Consider the following 19,722-nt stretch of genomic DNA (forward strand, 5'->3'; position numbering starts at 1 on the left):
GTCGAAGCCGGCCGGCCGGCCGGCGCCGCGCTAGCCGGGACTACATCTCCCGGCATGCCCCGCGCCGGTGGGGCGGGAAGGCGCGGTGAGGCGAGGCGGGGCGGGGCGGGGCGGGGTGGGGTGGGGTTGGGCCGCGTGCAAGTCTCTCCGTTCTGTGCCGTGCCGCTGAGGTGAGTGCGAGCCGCCGCTGTCGCCTCCTCTTCCTCCCGCCCTGAGCCCCCGCTGGTGGGGCAGCCCGCCCGCCGCTTTGCTCGGGCGGCCGTCGCCGCGGGGGAGCGAGGAGGGGGACTGCCGGGTGGGTTGTGCGCCGCCCCTCGCGGGGGTGGGCGCCGCGCCTCAGGGCCGCCTCCGCGGAGGATGGGGGTCTCGTCGGCCAGGCCTTCGGCTCCGCCGCGTTTTCATCGCTCGGCTTCGCCTGTCAGCGCTCCCCGAGCTGGGTGCGGGGGCTGCGTGTGCTGGTGGGCCCGGCCGGCCCAGCCCACCACCCCGCCGGAGGCGCCGCGAATTCGTGCCCGGCTGAGGGTGTGCGATGCGCTCCGCCCTAGCCCTCGGCGGGCGCCCCTCCTTAGGGGGCACAAGCCGAACACCTGGCTAAATTCCACAGGATGTCACTGAGGTGGCTCTGGAAAAGTCTGTGCAACCCGTTACACGGGACAGCCCCTTAAAGGTTTAGGTATGAAGTTAAGGTTGTGTGAGAGACTGGTCCGGGAGTGTTCAGCGCTATCGGCCTGAGAAGCACAGCTGATATTCTTGTCAGAAAGAGCTCCCTGAGCGATACTGCACGTGTTGGGGGCAGAAGGGGTGGAGAGGCGGGGAGCTCCAGCACACGGGAGATAACAGCGTTGGGGAGGGCTGGGTTGGGCTGGAAAGGGCTGAGCGGAGGGCGGCTCACTAAGGGTGGCTTCTGCAGCCTTGCTGCTGCGCTATTGCTAGAGCCAGGCCTCTCGCTTGCCAAAGGGTTTCCACAGTAGCGCAGCCTGTAATGACAGTTGCATAAAGCTCTGGTGTAAGAAAATTCTCTCTTCAATTGTTTGAGCCTCGTGTTTTAACTACACAAGATGGCTACTAATCTAATGACTTCAGCAAATCATTGCAGAATCAGACTCTCAGGTGATAAACTGTGTAAAGAGGGGAAGTTCTAATGTGGAGTAAAGATGGATTTAATATGGAGTGAACGGTGTGTCTCACTAGATGCTGTAATTCATTCTCAAGATCCGCACCAACAGCTACTTCTCAGTAGTCCAGACTGGAAGTCAATTACAGAATTTTGTTTAAATAAAGACCGTCTTTTTCTGAAATTTAATATGATGAATAAAAAGTTCATTTGATAGAAATACTCAGTTAACATATACTAAAGCATGTGGAAAGAATACAGGAACGAGCCCTATGTTTTTTGCTCTTTAAGGAATGCTTTTATCGTATACTAGCAAATTGCTTTTAAATCTTTATAGATAAATGGACTATAAGAAAATTACGGATGAAGTTTCAGAAAAAATTTTATCATACAGTCAAGATACTTCAGGATGGAGAGTGATAAAAGTTTCAGTAAGAAAATGTTAGATAATATTGTTTATAAAGTTATTTTTATTAAATACATTTTGTTGCAAAAAGTGTTTAAAACTGTTTTCCTTTAGAAATTAGTTGACAACTCTTTATCAACTGCTAAGTTTTTATTTTTCCTTTTTCTACTTTGAGAAAAATGTTACAGTTTCTTCAAAGCCTTCAAAAGAGTATGCAGGAAATATGTAAGTATTTACATTTTGTTTGTCATTGTAATGAGTAACGACATCTTTTTTGAGCAGTGACACCCAAGATTGAAATGGAAAAGTTAACCATGTTCTGTCCTTCATGAAAGTGTTAAGTTTAGTTTTGTTAGCTGTAAAGAACATTTTGCGCTGTAGTTACACTGGGTCAGCAGTAGGGCTGGAACACAAGAGATGGATTTCCCAAGCAATTTTCAAATGTGCTTTGAAAATTAAATACTATATAACACTTACTAATATGGAATAAGTAGATATGGAGTCACAGTTTTGGCCTGAAGTCAGTGGCTCTTCCTGGTGGAATATTCTATTTAAGCCATTACATCTTACCAGCTGGGCTTCACTTGTCACCCCTTCATACTTGTGAAATGACTGATACTCGCACACGCAGACATGCTTACGCTCTCGCTCTACCTTATCTGTCCTTTGTACCTTTTCCTTTCTGGCACCCAAAACTGAATTAACTGTACTGAGAGTAAGAAGGTCACATAATCTCTGGAGCAGCAACTTCATCTGTCCTTCCTCCTCTTGAGCGATGAATTCTGTGCTGCTGTTAAGCAGCTAGATTTGGCCCAAAGGGTGGAGTTAGGGAAGGCAGACTAAGCTGATCTCACAGCTTGCTGTCACTGATAGAGTTGGCTCTACTCTTTACATTCCTCCTCTCCTCTTTCCTACCCCTCTCCTGGCTCTGCAATCCTGCTTCTCATTTATGGTGGCTGTGGCACTCAGCTGATTGTTTACCAAGCTGATTCAGCTCATTAAACCAGAGGAAAGAAAAAAAATCTCACTAAAGAGAAGTGTGCAAAAGCAGCAGAAAAGAGGACACTTGCAAGATGTCCTTAGCCCCTCTCTCTTTTTTTTTTTTTTTTTTAATTAAAATGCCTAATGGGTATTAAATTATATTAAATGCCAGTCTAGACAGCTAGGCAGTAGAGGAAAATCTGATTCTTTTTTGTTCTCAATATGATGAGATGTTTGTGATTAGTGGTATTCTAAATCCGAAAGTCTTGCTTGGTTTTCTAATTATTTCTGAAGGTTTGAGCAAAGAAGGTATTAATTACAGAAGACAATGCTATATCACAGGTATTACAGAAGAATTACTCTATAGTATTACAATGGAAAATAGCTGTAATATTTCATTAGAATATGTTAAAAGTACTGTTATCTTAATAAGAATTTGCATACTTTGTATGTGGCATTATTATTGTATTTCAGATCTTACTTGAGTACAGGTGGATGTGAAGGAGTGAGAGTCTAGTTGCATAGAATTCATAAGAATGTGCCTGACTTTTTTTCTGTGGTGGAAAAAAGATATGCTATAGTCTCAATCAGGCACGAAGCCGTTTTCAGTTGTACTCAGATCCGTACATAGCAAGTCCTTTGCAGTTAGGAGAAGCATCATCATGCTTTCTGCCATTTGGTACAGCGAGCCAGAATCTTTCATTCATTTATTTTTGTACAAATCTTTGTCACATTAACAAGCAGTACTGGTCCCTAGCGTGTCTTTTGTGAAGGAATACTAGCTGTTTCTAGAAGCAAAAGTATAGCTCTTCCCATTTTCAGTTTGATATTGAATATTTATTAACCATGTATCACAAATGCCAGATTCTTTTTTAATTGGCAGGAGTATTAGCAGTTTGCTGCACTCGCTAAAAGAAATCAGTATTGGGATCTGGTAGTGAAAAGCAAAAGAGATCCTTGCTTCAGGCAGGTAAAATATTTTTCAGCAGAGTTCAGGGCAGCGTTTAGGTGATTGTTCAAGGCTGAATACGATTTCGTTTGGAATTATGTCACCTAAACTCAAGAAAGACAATGAGGTTAAGTATTTCAGTTTGTGTAAGACAGCGAGACTAGATTTGGTGATCCAAGCGGTCTTTACCAGGCTTACTTCCTCTTTTTCCAGTGTTCTCAATAATCCACTGTAAGAACTGGAAATAGAGATTTTTTCACAAGTGTGCCCTTTCTTTTATTCTAGCAACTGTGTCTTTCAGAAGCCTTGCCTAGAAGAAGTCCTCCTGATTAACAACTCGCACTGAGTTTAGGAGAGAAGATATTACAGGATGCAGGCGAGAGCTGCTTAGGAGATTGGTAAACATAAGTTCATGGGAGTTATGGAAATAAAGGGTGTATCCAAATATTAATGTGCTGGTTTTAACTGGTCCTGCCACAGCTTACGTTTGCTGTTTTTGAGTAGGCATTAAAATGTTTTCCATCACCATCGGACCTGCTGTAGTTAGTGGAGAAGCGAGTTTCTGGAGTAGTCATATACGCCCACACTGCGCTCGCTCCACCGAGGCAGTAAGTGGTGACAACAGTTGCGGCAGAGTGAAGAAGCAGACCCATGATTTTACAGGGCCTCTGTTTGGGTTTGAGCTTGGCTATCTTTGCTCTTTCTGACTTACAATCATGCGTCATCAGGATCTGTAAATCTGATTTCATGTTTCTTAAACTGTTTGCAAGCATAGTGTCCTTTGCACTCATCTGTTGTCATGCAGCATCCTTCACCTTTGCATTTAATTGCTGTCTGTGAGTGCTTACCGTAGTGATTCACAGTTTCTCCAGGAACTGGGTGTGAGAACTGTCAGTATTGGTGAGCAGTTCCCAGGATTACAGGAGTTTCCTATTTCCTTGTGAGATGCCCCTCTTCCCCTCTGTGAACTTTCCCTTGAACAACTCAGAAGATTACGAACAAAAGCTGGAGAAGTGCCAGAATGTACTAGTTCATAAATAGAAGATTTGCAATCAGTGTCAAAATGGATTGAAAGTCTCTATATAGACAAAAGAAATTAATAGATGAATTGCATATATTTAAATTAGCAGGTTCCTATCTAATAGCTCACAAATAATTAATGTAAAATATATGGTGTCAAGAATGTAATGGTCTCAAAAATCAGTTACAGAATAATAATTTTTATTATTACTTGGATTTTAATCAATCCATCAAGTGCAATCACATTCGTGTGCGTTACCTCATTATAGCCTGGCATCCCCAACTGCTAGACGCTTATTATTGTGTAACTTATTTTTCCAATTCATAAATGTGAATTCAATATCTGGTTTTTTTACACAATCTAGATACCGTGGAGAAGGGATAATTAAGGAAGTCCCTAGTAAAATTATTCCTTTTATGTATCTTCCTGAATATCGAAACAAATGGGACAAAGCATTACAATCTTACAAGCTGTTAGAAAGGATTGACCAGGTAATATGATAATTTAATATAAAGATTTTATTTTAGCTCTTTCTGCATGAATTATGGTGACTAGAAAGACCTCTACTGGGATGAAGGAAGCTCTCAATGTGATATACGTTCTGGGCCGGTAAAAACTTCTAAACCCGCTGCTTGTGTGAAATGGATATGAAATGTGTCCCTCCCTTTACGAGCTAAATATTTATTGTGAAATAAACGTCCTCAAGCATGCCAAGAATTGAGTCCGTGGGAAACAACAGAAGTCTCCATCAAGAGTAGGGTGAGACACAATCACAACAGAATGTAGGGAAGGCTCCCCTCTCACAGTGAGCGTGGTTTACACAAATTAAAAAAATCACCAAAGTCAAGGGCAGCATGGAGATTGAATTGCTGCTGTACTAGTGCTGTGAAGTACTGTATGTTCTGAACTCCAGTTGCCTGGGGCTTTGTCTCAGGCATTCTGGAAACCCAGAACTCGGAATTCCTGTGAAAGAGTATCAGTCCTGTGTTAGCCGGCTTTGATCTAACCGCTTTAGAGAGATGGCCCTGTGTACGATGGAGAGCGGTCTCAGGATGTATTACACATACATGAATGACTCAAGTGTATGAAAAGTACTCTCTGAACTGGGGGGGGGGAATCCTCCCCTTTTTGTCTTCCCTGTACCTCTCTCACTTTCCCCTGCCTGGGTTTGCTAGAATTGGTCAGATGTTACGATGTAGTGGTACATCCAACCATACCTTCTTTGCTTTTTTGGGAAGTGATTTAGTTTAACAGGTTATACATCTTTGTCCTAGAACACAATGTGCTAGGTTGCATGTGTATTTTAATGCAAACAGGCATTCTAGCTCCGCTGAACGTGGATACTACATGTGCACGTTTTGAGTTTTTCCACACAGAAACTATATTCCTGCCTCAAATCTAGGCCACAGGGAATGGCAGCGAATCCCTACCCTGTTTTACTGGAAGATCCCTTTCACGGCTCTCATGTTGGTTCAGCCCTAACTCGATAAGAGAACTGTCATCTTATGCTAAAAATAGGAATCCATTTTTGCCACACTCTCATTATTCAACATGTAATGCTGCTTTGCCAATTAAATAAAGCTTAGCTTCTTACGTATTGATTCAAAAAAAATTACTTTTACTTACTCGTAGGACACTGGTATATACCACAGTGTAACACACAGTTATGGTATGGGACTGATTTCATCAAGAGACTTTGTTGACCTGCTGCATGTTAAACCATATCCTGGTGATATCCTTACAACTAACTGTAAGTTGCATGTAACTCCCTGCATGTTTTCATATTTTGGCTGCATTCGGGAAATCCTACGGGGAATGGCTGTAGAAGTTCTGCCGGCTAATTGTGCTATAGAGTACCTTGCTCCGTGTGTGGTCTTACTGATGCTAACAGTCCCCTCCTGTTTATCCCCAGAACAAAGCTGTTTTTTTTAATTCTGAAACTATCAAAATTGATCTTCAGCGGAAATACTGTGTTCTTTGTTTAGTCTCCTATTATGCCTCTATTTGAAAACTTGAAAAAAATGTAGTAGCATGAGGAAGCTGGAATTTATTATTTTGCTATATAAATTCAGTGTTTATTTAATAACACGTTTCTGTACTTAGATGGCTTCCTGACCAAATGCTACTGGCCTAATATGCTATTCTCAGAGTGAACTTGCTAATTTGCTCCATATTTGATTCTGAGTTTGGCTCTGTAAACTTACACAAAATGTAAAATGATTAATATTACAACTATATGGCCAGCCAGGAAAATATCTCACTGCTGCTTCATTTCTGTGCTAATCTGTTTCCTTTGTGCGGATCTTCGTACATGGCAGAAAACAACATTTTTCAGCTTGGAACTTCACTGACCCATCAGTTTTTTCCAAGCCATAGTCTTACAATACTTATATTACGCAAAAGTAATGAAGAACTAAACAAAACAACCCCTCCTAACTACTACGGTGCATGTGTGCAGCAGTTTCCTCATCTTCTCTGTAATTGCGTTTACTAACTAATGACATCTGCTGACAAACTGACTTCTCTGTCCAGAACTAAGCCACACCTCAACACTTAGGTATGTGTAATCACATCTCAAGGATAGTACTTTCGGGTGTACCTGCCCAAACATCTATAGAAACTTCTACATGTATTGAATTACTTGCACAACTCTGTAATGTCCTTTAGGTGTTTTGTGTACAGAATGGAATTGCTGAACACATCAGTGACCGTATTGTGAGATCTTGTACTACCCCGTAGTAGCTGGAGCAGTTTCTTGTTTTTAAAAGCTTTTTTTGAGTTGTATGATTGCCATATATAAACATAATTAATTTGATTTTGCTTTGTGTGTCTGGTGACTTCTAGCGGTCAGTGTGGAATACTCCAGCTGCCCTCCAACTCCCTCTTGTGTCCGAGGCTATAACAATCCCTGTGGATACGTGTGTTCACCTTTGCCTGAGTAAGTATTTAAAGCCCCCTTATATTAGCATCTTTGGTTACTGAGTTGTCTTCTCTATAGAAAGCTTAAAATTTACTGAAGCACACAGCTTTTTTTTTTTTTTTATTTTCTTTAGACAGTTTTGTTCTGAGAGAGTTTTGTGCAGATCAGTTTTGTGACTCAGACTATCTTTTGAAACAATTGAAACTCTTCTACATCCTCCACTTTTCGTATTAGTAATTTCAACAGAGATGAACTATAAATTGTAAACATTTCTACATCTCAGTAAGTTTCATAGCAAGAGTAACAAGTGTTAACTGAAGGATTTTGCTCCTTTCATCGCAGGAATCCAGAGCATTCTAAGCTAGTTGTATTTATTCAGCCAGAACTAGGAGGAATGCTCCCAGGTTCTGTAGTGGAGACAGCATTACCTACTACTCTCATAAACTTAATCACAGAAACAAGAGCTGGACTGAAAGGCTTGAAAGACCATAATTAAATGTAAGTGGAAAATAATAAGCGCTTAAGTCACATGCATCTTTTACTTGGATTCATTTTTAAAGTAGATGATGAAGTTTAATTGCGGTTTATGTGGAAATGTATAAAGCTTAACTGTTAAAATGGTGAATGCTGGTTTTCTCTGTTCTTCGGAATGATGCAAGAATTTACACTGAAGTGCCCTCAAAGTACAGGATGTTGCTTTCAATGTAATCAGGTGATGTTTTGTAATATTTTTGCACTTTATATGCAGAGAATATACACACACACACGAGAATCCGGTGATATAAATTATAGCAATGTTAAAATACAGTAGTCAAATATTTTGCTATAGCTTTAAACACACTTCGATAAATTTTTACCTCAATTATGTACTCTTGACTGAAACAAGCAAACATCTTGTGTACTAGAGACTTTAAACACATTTATTAACTGTAAGTGTGCAAGTGTAATTAGCAACGATTTCACTGTTTTGGAATTAAATATTTGAAGAAAAGCCTGGTGAATTTGTATATAGCAACTCATTAAAAGCTGCTCTTTATGCACAGAGTTGTCTGTCACTTGCTGAATCCTGAGCACCAAACCTAAACAATTTTTATACGCTGACTAATTTCCAGGAATAAGCTGGTGGTATGATTCATTTGGAAGTAATGTTTCCCATTACCCGTTAGTATTTCTGGTACCTCAAGTTACAGGTTAACTGCAGGAAATAGTGATAGCCATGTGAATAGCAATTTCCATTACAAATCACAAACAGTGATGCAAATTAAAGAACAGTGTGAAAATTGCTTTCATGTTCTCTGCTCAATCCCCTCCCAAGTTGTTAGAAACAACTAACTGCATACATAGTATATGTAAAAATTAAAGTAAAAACTCCTTCCCCCCCAGTCAGCATGTTAAGGTATTAATAGTGAATACTAAAAGACATTTGCATACTATAGTATTTTTAGGACACCTAGATTCATCAGATAACTGTCAGTTTATAAGAAGGAAAAATAAGACAGACAAGTCACCAGCAGTTTTTATGTCAAAAGTTGTCAAAATATATTTTTAATATTCACATCTTTACAATTTATAGCAAACTTCTCGTAACTAAAGTGCCTTCAAGTGCTGATTCTTATAGTGTCTCTTATGAAAAGTGTTTCACTGTGGTTTAAAATACCTTAGCAAATTGTTAGACTGTGATAAACATGGTGCTGTATTCCTTCTTCCTTTACTTGTTTTAGGCTTTTCAGGGGGTTTATCCATAGAAGTCTTGGACACGGGTTCCTGGTTCTTCCATTCAGCTAGTAGTTCTTCTTGCACATCTGCAGGTAGTTCGTAAAAAGTCTTTGTGTCAACATCAGGAGGAAATACAATTCCCACTTGCCTACTATAAGTTTTATCCTCAGAAGGTGTTTCAAAGGCCTGCTTATCTTTATCCAAGACAGGGACATGCAAAACGGTTTGGCTGGCTCCAGCTTCCAGAGATGACAGCTCTCTCCCTCTGAAGTTCAGCGAGTCAGTAGGTTGTTCTGCCATACTGCTGCTTGTCAGTGCACTTCTGGGACACTCAGAAGAACAACTGGCCCTGGAGCTGTGTGCCAGAATAGCTGCAGATTCATGAGCTGACGGGAGATGTATACTGCACCCTGCAGAGTGCGTATCACTGTTCAGTCCCTTAGAATTTGGGGAAGTGCTGTGTACCTCTTCTGCAAAACATACCGACGGCTGACCCGAAACATTCTCAGTAGGGATCGCTTCTGTTTTTTCAGAAATAATTTCTTTTTGAATATCTTCTGGAAGTTCTCTGAAGACTTCCTGGTCGATATCACCAGGAGACAAATGAAATGGGAAGTCAAGAACTCCTGCTTTTTTTACATTGCTTTTCTTTTCCTCTGAAAGCTTCCTAGCTTTTGTAGTTCCAGTTCTGTTGCAGTTCTGGTTCCGAGAAGCACTTCCCTCACCTTGTGAGACATCTTCCACTTCCTGTGGCAAAAAATGTATGTAAAAGCATAAGTATGTTCTGTGTAATCTACTAGTTACCAAGCACTATTTTACTAACAGCAAGTTCTTCAAATTATTCCTTAACACAGTAATTTTTTTCCTTATGATTGGTAGTGTGTTTTTAAATCTTATTTTCAAACATAGACCTTAAAAAGTACATGCACGTAGGAATCCTTTTCTTATTTTAAAGTAGCAAATACCTTGAAGTTACATTTTATTGCTTTAAAACTCTGTGGAGCTTTAGAATACACGGTATGATGTTAATCCCTCATATTCCTGAGCAGTTGAGAAACAGACAAGTTTATCAATGTACAAAATTGCTGTGTCAAGATAGAAACAGTGCATTCATTACACAACATAATTTTGAAGTTACTAAGTTTTTGTATTAAGTACTGAAAGCATCTTGTGGAAATACTTAGCAGCTTTTCCACAGACAGCTCCTACGCTGTCTAGCATACGTGATTGGGAAGTAGGAGATTTGTTCAATTCCAAGCAGGAATGAGAAGCTCACTAGATCAGAAGCTAGTGCTAGTAGCAAATACAGAATTGAATCTTTGATTAATTTCTAGCCTGAATGGGGAGACTTGAGAATGCATAGGAAGGTAAATAATCACTGTGAAAGTATCTTCATAAAAGCAACAAGGTAAATTATAAGCAACTTTAAGGAGATTTTAGTCCAAGGTAAAAGATCCTTCAGTATGACAGTATCTGAGTAAGTGGCCTGTTGTTTCACAAATGCTAAATAAAGGGCAGATCTTAATGGAATGAACAGCCAAATTCAGCAATTATTTTTTCTAGAAGACATTAGTCTGGATTCTTCCCCTCTGCCCAAGTTAAGGGGCTTGATAACATAGCTGGCTGTCCCATTTAAGACAGTATTAAATCTCTTTTAAGCAGTCTGTCTAATGAAAAAAAGCAAACAAGTAACACCTGCTCAGAAGACTCCAAATAAATCTTCATTTTTACCAGGTGAATAAAACTTAACGATCCTAAAAATTCCAGAGCAGTTAAGGTTTAAATCTATATAATAAAGACAGAAATATCTCGAAGCTTTCTTATCTGCAGATAGTTTTCAGTATCTTCTAGCTTACCCGGACACGTTTACCAGAGCCTGATGGTGGTGACATCTGCTTTAGATAGAAACCAATTGATCCTTTCGTGCTGTTAGGAAGATCTTTGAGGTTGGAGAAGCAGACACCCAAAAGGGTAAGATGAAATGGTAGATCTACATCTATCATCTTTCGAAAGAGTTTAATTAGTATATCAACCAATGGGGATATAACGTTGCTGCTTTCTAAAAGAAGAAAGGTTGGAAAAAAGCAATGTATATAATCAAGAGTAACTGACTAACATTGATTTAAATAGCAAAGTACAAAGGCAAACACTGCTAAAGGCTTCCAAAATAATCTGTCAATATAGTCGTTAAGAATTACAGAATACAAGCCAAGCTGAATAGACATGAAAAATGATCTAATTCTACCAAAAAGGGCCTTTACAGGGCCACGTAGGTGTATAACATTATCCCAACATCGATAACAACGTGGTTCATTGGAGTTTGCATGACATATTGTATGAGCTGACAGTAATTGTTAGTCTCCTCCAATGTAGAAGTCCAGTAGCAATTTTGAAGTAAGAAGCTACACAGACTTTCAATAGCTTCTCTAGGACTGTGAGAAGTGATTCAGGAACTGAAGTCAGGGAAAGGTGATTCTCTGTGCTGACACAGCAGAGATTCAGATTTATTTCCCCACCTCAATCTGGATGAAGTGTCAAATGAATTGCAATTGCCGGTTGGAAAGCTTAAGTCTGAGAAGGATGAGAGCCGTTATGTTACTGATTTTCAGAGGTACATCAAAAAGACATTTTATTACATAATAAAACTGAGAACATAATTCAAATCCCTAACAGAGAAAAGCGGATTATTAATCCGGGAAGCAGCCCCCAGTCGCCCTTTCCCAGCCCACCAAGAAATTTACTTCCAGGAATCCAGCCGGAGTAGGTTAAAGCATGGTAGTAACATAGAAGTTATCCCAGTTCTATATGTTTTTAGCATATCTCATCAAGATACATCCATTACAAGTACTGGAAAAGTTTCCAAATATTAAATGTATGGAATATTATTGTGAATGTAAGGAACGGAATTTTACAGAGAAGTTAGGTGGTAGCAGCACAAAGTTGATACTTTCAAAGATTTTAAGTTTACCTTTTCCAAATTTCTGAATGAGATGAGGTGGAATAGGACACTGACGACTTTCCCGATTAAACCATTTATTGGTTGAGGAGAACCGGCGTATGGTCAATCTTACTGTGTGGGGTTGTCTTCCATCTGTGTACACTCTATGGAGCATTAATGCACACAAAGCAATAGGCATTACTACGAGTATTTTTCAGAGGGTCTCTAGAAACTGTCACAGCACCTAGGTTACAAAGTCAAATTAAGCATTACAGATCTCTCTCAACTGCTGGCTTTACTCCACTGATTATACGGGGAACTTTGGGTCCTAGCTGGTTCCCTGAGTTACCCGTAAGTTAGAAGTTCAATACAATGTGAATACTGTCTCCAAGAGTATTCAACTGAAGTGAATGTGAAAATTAAGTGGGCCAGTCTGCAGTACTGCCACATTTCAGTATTTAATACACTGAAAGCAGTACAGTCTTTGCAGTTATACCCTGTATAATCCTCAGCTTTTAGCTCTTCTTTTTGCTTTTCAAGGAGACATCCCCACTTTGGCAGCTGGCTTTTGGATGAAGGGTAAGAAACAAAAGGATGTAATTGCTTCTTTCCCCCTCCAAAAGGCATGGGGGGGTATTTTCCCTCCAAAAAAAAAAATCTCAATTCTCCATGTTGTAAATAAGATAGGACAAACAGCCTCGCTTCAAATTTTGTGATTACCAAGCAATGTCCGAGATGCAGATAAAAGACTGCTTGCCCACAATGTTAATATAACTAAAATGGATATATCTTGTGAGACTTGCATAGATGTGGGGACAGAAAACCTTTAAGACCTGTAGATTATTTTGAGGCTTAGAGAAGCATGCAGAGAATATGAAAATACTTAGAGGAAAAAAAATAAAAATCAAGAACTAATGGGGGACACAAAGGCTATTCAGGACTGACACAAAGAGGGTTTCAAAAATCAGAAGAAGTTGAAGCATGACAGCACAGGAAACACAGTTCAGTGCTGCTAGAATATTACTCCTTTTTATTAATTTCTTTTACATAGAGAGTCACAGGATAGAAAGGGAGGATAGGAAAGTCACAGTAGTCAAGACATGAGTAAATGCATCCTCCTGCTATGCTGGTGTTTTTGTCAACTATCTTGGGTTTGGGTGCTGCCTGGATTCACAGGGCAAGGGAAGGAGGAAGAAATGAAAATGTTCTTTCAAACCAACAGAAGAAGCAGCTGTGGAATAGGAGACAAGCATAAATGGTGATAACCAAGGGTCTGGAAGTAGAGAAAGTCACTTACGGAAAGAGAAACAAAACCTTGGGTCCTTCACAGAGATTAGTGAAGGTGCACTAAATACTGCGATGCAAAACCAAGGCAACAGAGGAGGATCAGCAAATGCTTTATCAGAGAGGCTGCACAGGAATGGAAGGGCTGGCAGCCAGCCTGGGGGCAAGACGAAAGTGGGGCAATACAGCAGGACAATGCATGAATTGAGAAAAAAAGACCAGAGGGGAAGTTGGAGAGGCAGGTGCTGTCCCTATACATGGCGTTTTGCTGAGAGAAGAAGCGTAGAGTGAGACAAACCTAACATACGTGCCTAGTCCCTTCAGGTCACAAATTCGGTCATCAAAAAGAGCTACTGAAGACAGTCACCTGTCTAGTAGGTTAGGAAGCAGTTCTTCAATTTTCTCTTTAACTTCCACTTCTGATGAACATTTTTTAAAGGAATCTTCATCACTAAAGGACTAAAAAAACCCATTAGTCCTTTCAATTTTATATTTACTTCAACATTCTGAAGAGGAAAAAAGTATCACAGTTAAGTGTGTAGAATTAACACCACCAAGATATCTTTGACACTCAGAGCTCAACTGAATTTCAGGAGAATTATCCATTAATTTGAGTTGTACTAGAGAATACATACAAAAATGCATCATTTTGGTTAGTCCAGCAAAGCTGTGTAAAACTAAAAGCGATTTTTTTGCTCTTTATAAAGTACTTCAGAACAATACTTGTACCTGAGGAGGGCCTGATGGCATCACAGGGGAGTCATCTTCTCCGTAGCTGAGTTTTTGGATACGCTGCGCAATAGAAACACCTAGTTCCTTCTCTAACACAGCAGACGGAAACGCTTGGAGATCACACACGTTCCTAACACCCAGCGTTTCAAGACGTTTGGCAGTTTTGTAGCCAATGCCTAAATAAATCGTGTATTAAAAATACACAGAAAAGTGAAAGTAGGTATATACATACATATAAATAGTGCCCACCTGTGTAGTACTGACAATTATTTTCACTACTGCAATGCAGGCTTTTCAGCAACATTTTTGGTGAGTTTCCATTCGAGTTTCAGAATCTGCCATTAGAAAAGCCATACCGGGACACAGCAAAAGTCTGCCTGGGTCTGTAGCCCACATCAATGCTTCCTGGCCCACAGCACAGCGTCAGTGTAGAATAAGCAGGAAAAGTACCTCCTCAGAGTATTCTATCGGGCTCCAATAGACTGTTTTAATAACCCTCAGTAGGTTTCCAATCAGCAAGTTTAAAAAAGTTTGTATTTAAAACCTAGTATCAACCACAATGTTTGGGCTTCGATAAAAATAAACTGAGATTTTAGTATTTTTGAAGGTATCTTGTGAAGTGCTGCAAGGCATTTATGTCACAACTGAAAATTAAGAAAACCAAAGTCCTTTCATTCCTTCTGCTAAGCAAAACTCAAACAGCTTATTAAAAAAAAAAACAAAAGCACCCTAAACACACACCTGCGCACCCTGCTGCCTGCTTGTGAGAACTAGATTTTAAAATTATTTCAGCTATCATTTTTTCAGTATTTTTTCTTATCATCTTAAGAGTTGTCAGTATGTTCTCCATCTATGCTCAGAGCACCATACTTACCAGGCACTTTCTGGATGTGATCAAGGCTGCGTATTAGATCTTGAGAGCTTTCAGGCAGAAGAACTGTTTGCTGATTTGGTTTAAAGGTCCCAGATACGAGTTTAGACAGTAATTTGTTAGAGGCCACTCCTGCACAGCCTGTGAGGCCCAGTCTCGCATGTATGGCTTCCCTGAACTCTTCTGCAATCTGAGATCCAATAACTAGTCTTACATGCGTTGTATCATGCAAATTGATAGCTGCAAAGAAAAAGAAGGCGGTGTTCAGTATGTAAACAGCCACCTAGTTAGCTAATTCTCTAGATTTAGGTATTTTTTACATTGCATTACAGCAGTACAAGGAAGTATGGTCTCAGGGGTCAAGTGGTATTGCCGTGGCTTCTGTATCCAAGTTTAACCTCACTCTTATCTCCCAAAAACCCTGGTAAAAGGGAGACTGCTGCTGTCCAAAACCAGGGGCATACTGTCCAGGAAGCATAACGTTTAGGGAGTATTTTAAATACAAAATACAATCTATTAAGAGACGTTAAAGAAAAGCGTTAAACATCACAGATTCTTGTACCAATGTAACCAAAGTAGAGACTTACAAATCTTTCATTTAGAGGGCTTGCCTTGCAGCTAAGCCTTTATTACTCACATGCAAATGCCAAATGAGGAAAAGGACGGTTCAGGCATTTCCCTCCTCTCCAAACCATAATCAAAGCCACTGCAATAGCTCAAAGTCCAAGAAAAAACCAACTGCTTTCCTTCCTAGTGCGTGAAATGAGTATCATGGCATAGCTATTGCATTCACGTCTGACAATGTGTGAAGCAGCTCAATTAGCTACTTGGGTCTCAGCAAGTCTATTCCTGACCTACTTAGTGGCTGTAGCAAAAATTTACTGTTTTTTGTTTTTTATTCGTTAAAAAACTCACTCCGTTTTGCCAATTGACAACAACATTCAAGCTGAAACAAAATTCTATGTCTTACTACAGTAAAACTACTTTAAAGAAAAAAAGACAATGAAAATCTGTTCTCCCAAATCATTGTACGTGCTTACCTACCACAGAGATTTATTTTTTGTACAGTCTAATGGGAACGCTGATTAACATTTGCGATACATGTGCTCTCAAATACAGAAACCAAGCACAGAGCAATCCAAGTTTCCAACTGTTCAGCTCTGGACAACACTTAGAAGCAGACAGATACTTTGTACTGAACTTCACAAACGTTCACCATATTTTTCAACATGAAGAATGTTTAACTCACCTTGGTTGTTGTACACGTGGCCAGAGACACAGACTCTGGAACATCCACTTTGCTGTAGCTCGTTTAGTCTTTTCTCTACAATCTCTGTGATATCCACAAAATTTTCATCGAACCCAAGCCTCTCCACCAGCGAACAAAATTCCCCCAACAGCTCTAGGAGGAAAGGTACCCAAGGATCACATGCACACAACTAATACTGTGAGGTTTTCACGTCTGCATCAATCCACAGCTGACTTCCCACGGACTCAAGCAGGATGCTTGCATGAAGAGAAACTGTGTTCTCTTCCAGATAAAATAATGAGGCACCTACTTTAGCAAAGGTGAAGAGGAGGAATATTTCTTCATCCCACAACTGCCTCTGTCAGCTGCTTTTCTTCTCCCCAAATCTCTTCTTTCTTTCCTCATTTCTTTTTGAAATCATAGTTCTCAACCCCTGCAGTACTTTCTCCTAAGGAAATCTGTTTCCCAGCTAGGTGGGCTTTCACTTTTAAGTTATTACTATTTCACCTGCTAACACTGCTAATGATAACAGCAGTAATCAGTGACAATGCTGGCATATCATTTAATTAAGAGATACCGGAGAAGTTCACCCACTTGAAGGCTTCAGCATTCTGTCCTCCATTGCTTCACATTTGGACGTACGTTACTGCGGTCAGTATTTAATTAGAAAAATTGTTCCTGAAGGACTACATGGGCATAATCCTAACATAGCACACGGATCCCACATAACGTCAGTATGACACGTGTATAGTGCCTGACCCAGACTGCCACCAAGTCTAACAGCTTATTTTATGAAATACTGACATCGTACGACTGTAAGCATTACCGCCATGGCATGAGGCTCATTCTAGTAAGAACTTTTAGAGCAGGAAAATGTCGTCTGCTATTGCACATGTGTGCGCGTGCACGCAGAATTTAACAGAAAGTGTTTGCCCTCTGCTGAAAAATTGTTAATTTTGTACCTGTGACCTTGTATGACATTTCCCTGTATGGAGTTAGATCTTCTCCATTAACCAGTATCAGTTGAGGACACTTCTCTTTAGCATCCTTGACAGACATCATTTTCTTAACTCCACGTTTTCTGGCTTCATAGTTACAGGTAACTACGATGTATTTCTGTTGCACGCCTAAAAATAAAGGTTAAATGTGTTTTAAAGTTCAGGTGTCTCGGTACTTCACGGAAGACCACAGTACTTTCATGTACTGCAAAGACGGCAAAGCATATGCTTTGATCAGAACGCAACGTCACAGAACAAGCAAACCAGCACAACAGTCTTGTTTTACAAGACTATGAGAAGGACAGATCTCTTGCTTTAGGTTACTGGACAGTAAGAACATTTTAAAACCTTACAGGTATTTTTTCCCCATTGTAATACCGCTCTTAATTTTGGGCCTTTTCAGCCAATCTTACCCGTGAAAGTGCTTTTTACGTAACAGTCATTTTACGATGTGCTTTCTCCACTGGTCGTAGGCGCCACTGCCTGCCTCGCATTCATTCTTAACTTCTGGACGGGAGAAAGCATGCATTAAGCATGACCGTGTCAAAAGGCTCGGGCTCACCCGTGGCGCTCAGCCCTCTCTATGCCCATGTACGTTACAAACCAGCTTCAATCCCCAGAACTGCTCAGACACGTCGGCAAGTGCCTGTACTTGCTTGCGCTCAGGAGGGTTTATTAATCTTGTAGTCACAGCTACGTGGAGGCTAGACTGCACCTTGCTCACGCTGGATGTGGCTACAGCTCCGCTGCGACTGCCTGTCTCTCACCACACAGGCATGTCCTTGCTTTATTCACGTCCTTAGTTTCTTCTGCCTGAATACACATAATCCCCAAATTAACAGCAAGGTAACTCGTACCTAAAGGCTTGTCTCTTAATTCAGGATTACGGATCATTTCTACTTGTGCATAAAAGCAGTCCAAGTCAACGTGCACAATCGCTCTGCACGCGGCGCGTCTTGCCGATACAGGCTTGCTGTGGCCTGCTGCAAGGAAAGTAAATGAACAGGTTAAAAATTACTTGCCACCTTACATGTCATTGTAACAATTTTTGTTTAATTAATTCATACTAATAAGCAGATATTACAAGAAGAATATAAAATTTACAAGTTTTATACTAATTCTAGCGCTGCGTTAATTCTAGGATTACGTATGAGCGTAAGTCACCCATAGTAACTCGGGTTGCTACCAAACACTCCCGTTTTCGGAGGGCCAGTGGTATTTGTTTTTCACCGAACCATTTTAGAACATCGCTTTACTGATACAATATCCTTTCACAGTGGAACGCTGAAACTTCTTTTTAATATATTTCTGTAAAATAATCTGTCTTTAACTCCACTAAGATAGGTCTATCAGATATCTGCCTTTCCCGGGGCGGCCAGTGAAGATGGCAAATCACCATCCAACAAACGGCAAACGCTGCTATGAAAACAAGCCCGCCAAGTTAAAAAAAGGCAAAGGAAAATTAAGGGGGGGAAAGAAAAAAAAAAAAAAGCTTTTATTTCTCCAAGCTGAAAAGAACCCCAATAGGTTGATACAGTCCAAATGAAACCCCGGCCTATTTCTCTATGCTCTTTGGGGGCGGGGGGGGGGCGTGTGTTTTTAATGCCTACCGAGGTCTCTTGTTCTAAGCGGAGAAGCAAAGCGGTCACCAGCAGGATCACAGAAATAAATTAAAAAAGAAAAAGGCGGGGTTGCGGCTGCTGAGGAGAGGCTCTCCCCTCCTCACGGCTCCCACAGGGACCTCGCAGTCGTTTTCCCCGGACGGCAGGGACGCGGCTCGGACTCGGACGCCCCCCCCCCGGCAGCTCCTGCCTTTTCATCCCGGGGGGCGACCCCGCCTCCCTCGCCCCACGAGTGTGCCCGAGCCGCGGAGCCCCCGCCCGCGGAAGAACGCCGCGCTTCAGCGCGGAGCGGGCCGCGCTCGGCCCCGCGCGAGTCTGCGGCCACCCGCCAGGGAGCCGCTCGCGGGACGCGGGCTCCGGCTGACGCCGCTCCCCTCAGCAGCCGGCGCCATTGCTCCCCGCCCCGCCCCGCCCCGCCGCCCGCGGCCCGCGCTCACACGGGGCGGGCGGAGCGGCCCCGCCGCCCGGCTGCGGGCGAAGCCAGTCCTCCTCGTCCTCCTCCGTGGGCGGCGGGAAGGGCTCCATGCCGCCCCAGGGCTGACTCATCCGCCGCCGCAGAGCCGCTCCCCGCGACCGCCGCCGCCGGCGGGAACGGCCGCGCTCCCGCAGCTCCCTTCGCGCTGCCCCCGCCCCGCGGAGGAGGCGGCCCGACGGCCGCGCCGCGCAGGTCCTAGCGCCGCGGCGGGGGCGGCGGGTGAGGGCCGGGGCCTCCGCCGGACGCCTGCGGGCTGCGAGGCCGCCGAGCCCGGCCCCGGGGCCCCCAGGGACCCCGCGGGAGCGCGGCCGGCTCCGAGCAGGGCGCGGGGCCGGGGGAGCGGGGGCACGGGGACCCGCTGAGGAGAGGCGTGGGGACGCAGCCCTTCGGTTGTGCGATGCGGGCTTTGCGCTGCGGCGGCGGGGCCGCCGAGAAGCGGTGGCTCC

General features: G+C 42.2%; 2 protein-coding genes and 1 long non-coding RNA gene across 8 annotated transcripts; 2 read left to right on the forward strand and 1 right to left on the reverse strand.

The window, feature by feature from the left end:
- Positions 1 to 118: 118 nt before the first annotated feature.
- On the forward strand, positions 119 to 9,161 carry LOC143172330 (stAR-related lipid transfer protein 6-like). 4 transcript variants are annotated; one of them, XM_076361629.1, is made up of 8 exons: positions 119 to 170; positions 1,452 to 1,545; positions 1,696 to 1,745; positions 4,836 to 4,962; positions 6,104 to 6,221; positions 7,316 to 7,409; positions 7,734 to 7,889; positions 9,113 to 9,161. In XM_076361629.1, exons 2-7 carry the CDS (start codon positions 1,456 to 1,458, stop codon positions 7,885 to 7,887), a joined length of 633 nt encoding a protein of 210 aa, XP_076217744.1. In that variant the 5' UTR covers positions 119 to 170; positions 1,452 to 1,455; the 3' UTR covers positions 7,888 to 7,889; positions 9,113 to 9,161. The 4 variants fall into 4 exon arrangements, with proteins under 4 accessions (XP_076217744.1, XP_076217743.1, XP_076217745.1 ...); XM_076361628.1 differs by lacking the exon at positions 9,113 to 9,161 and having other exon boundaries at positions 7,734 to 8,431; XM_076361630.1 differs by lacking the exons at positions 119 to 170; positions 9,113 to 9,161 and adding an exon at positions 236 to 295 and having other exon boundaries at positions 7,734 to 8,431.
- LOC143172329 (DNA polymerase iota-like) lies at positions 8,905 to 19,378 on the reverse strand. 3 transcript variants are annotated; one of them, XM_076361625.1, is made up of 10 exons: positions 19,239 to 19,378; positions 18,037 to 18,162; positions 17,144 to 17,308; positions 16,182 to 16,334; positions 14,936 to 15,172; positions 14,059 to 14,237; positions 13,697 to 13,788; positions 12,076 to 12,209; positions 10,964 to 11,166; positions 8,905 to 9,854 (listed from the first exon to the last, which is right to left on the reverse strand). In XM_076361625.1, exons 1-10 carry the CDS (start codon positions 19,345 to 19,347, stop codon positions 9,030 to 9,032), a joined length of 2,223 nt encoding a protein of 740 aa, XP_076217740.1. In that variant the 5' UTR covers positions 19,348 to 19,378; the 3' UTR covers positions 8,905 to 9,029. The 3 variants fall into 3 exon arrangements, with proteins under 3 accessions (XP_076217740.1, XP_076217742.1, XP_076217741.1); XM_076361627.1 differs by lacking the exon at positions 19,239 to 19,378 and adding an exon at positions 18,790 to 18,885; XM_076361626.1 differs by lacking the exon at positions 16,182 to 16,334.
- Positions 11,016 to 17,340, forward strand: LOC143172331 (uncharacterized). The gene is made up of 2 exons (XR_012997330.1): positions 11,016 to 11,078; positions 16,052 to 17,340. It is a non-coding gene; the product is annotated as an uncharacterized LOC143172331 (long non-coding RNA).
- Positions 19,379 to 19,722: the final 344 nt, after the last annotated feature.

This window comes from Aptenodytes patagonicus, chromosome Z, assembly GCF_965638725.1.
Source record: "Aptenodytes patagonicus chromosome Z, bAptPat1.pri.cur, whole genome shotgun sequence".
NCBI classification, from domain to species: domain Eukaryota; kingdom Metazoa; phylum Chordata; class Aves; order Sphenisciformes; family Spheniscidae; genus Aptenodytes; species Aptenodytes patagonicus.

Excerpts from the sequence above, each read along its gene's own strand:
- LOC143172329 (XM_076361625.1), bottom strand. The coding sequence starts at position 19,347 with ATGAGTCAGCCCTGGGGCGGCATGGAGCCCTTCCCGCCGCCCACGGAG. Across the intron at positions 17,309-18,036 it reads ATTAAGAGACAAGCCTTTAG|GCGTGCAACAGAAATACATC; the intron begins GTACGAGTTACC and ends CTTTATTTTTAG. Across the intron at positions 11,167-12,075 it reads CATTCAGAAATTTGGAAAAG|AAAGCAGCAACGTTATATCC; the intron begins GTAAACTTAAAA and ends TTCTTCTTTTAG.
- LOC143172330 (XM_076361629.1), top strand. The coding sequence starts at position 1,456 with ATGGACTATAAGAAAATTACGGATGAAGTTTCAGAAAAAATTTTATCA. Across the intron at positions 4,963-6,103 it reads TGTTAGAAAGGATTGACCAG|GACACTGGTATATACCACAG; the intron begins GTAATATGATAA and ends ACTTACTCGTAG. Across the intron at positions 6,222-7,315 it reads TGATATCCTTACAACTAACT|CGGTCAGTGTGGAATACTCC; the intron begins GTAAGTTGCATG and ends GGTGACTTCTAG.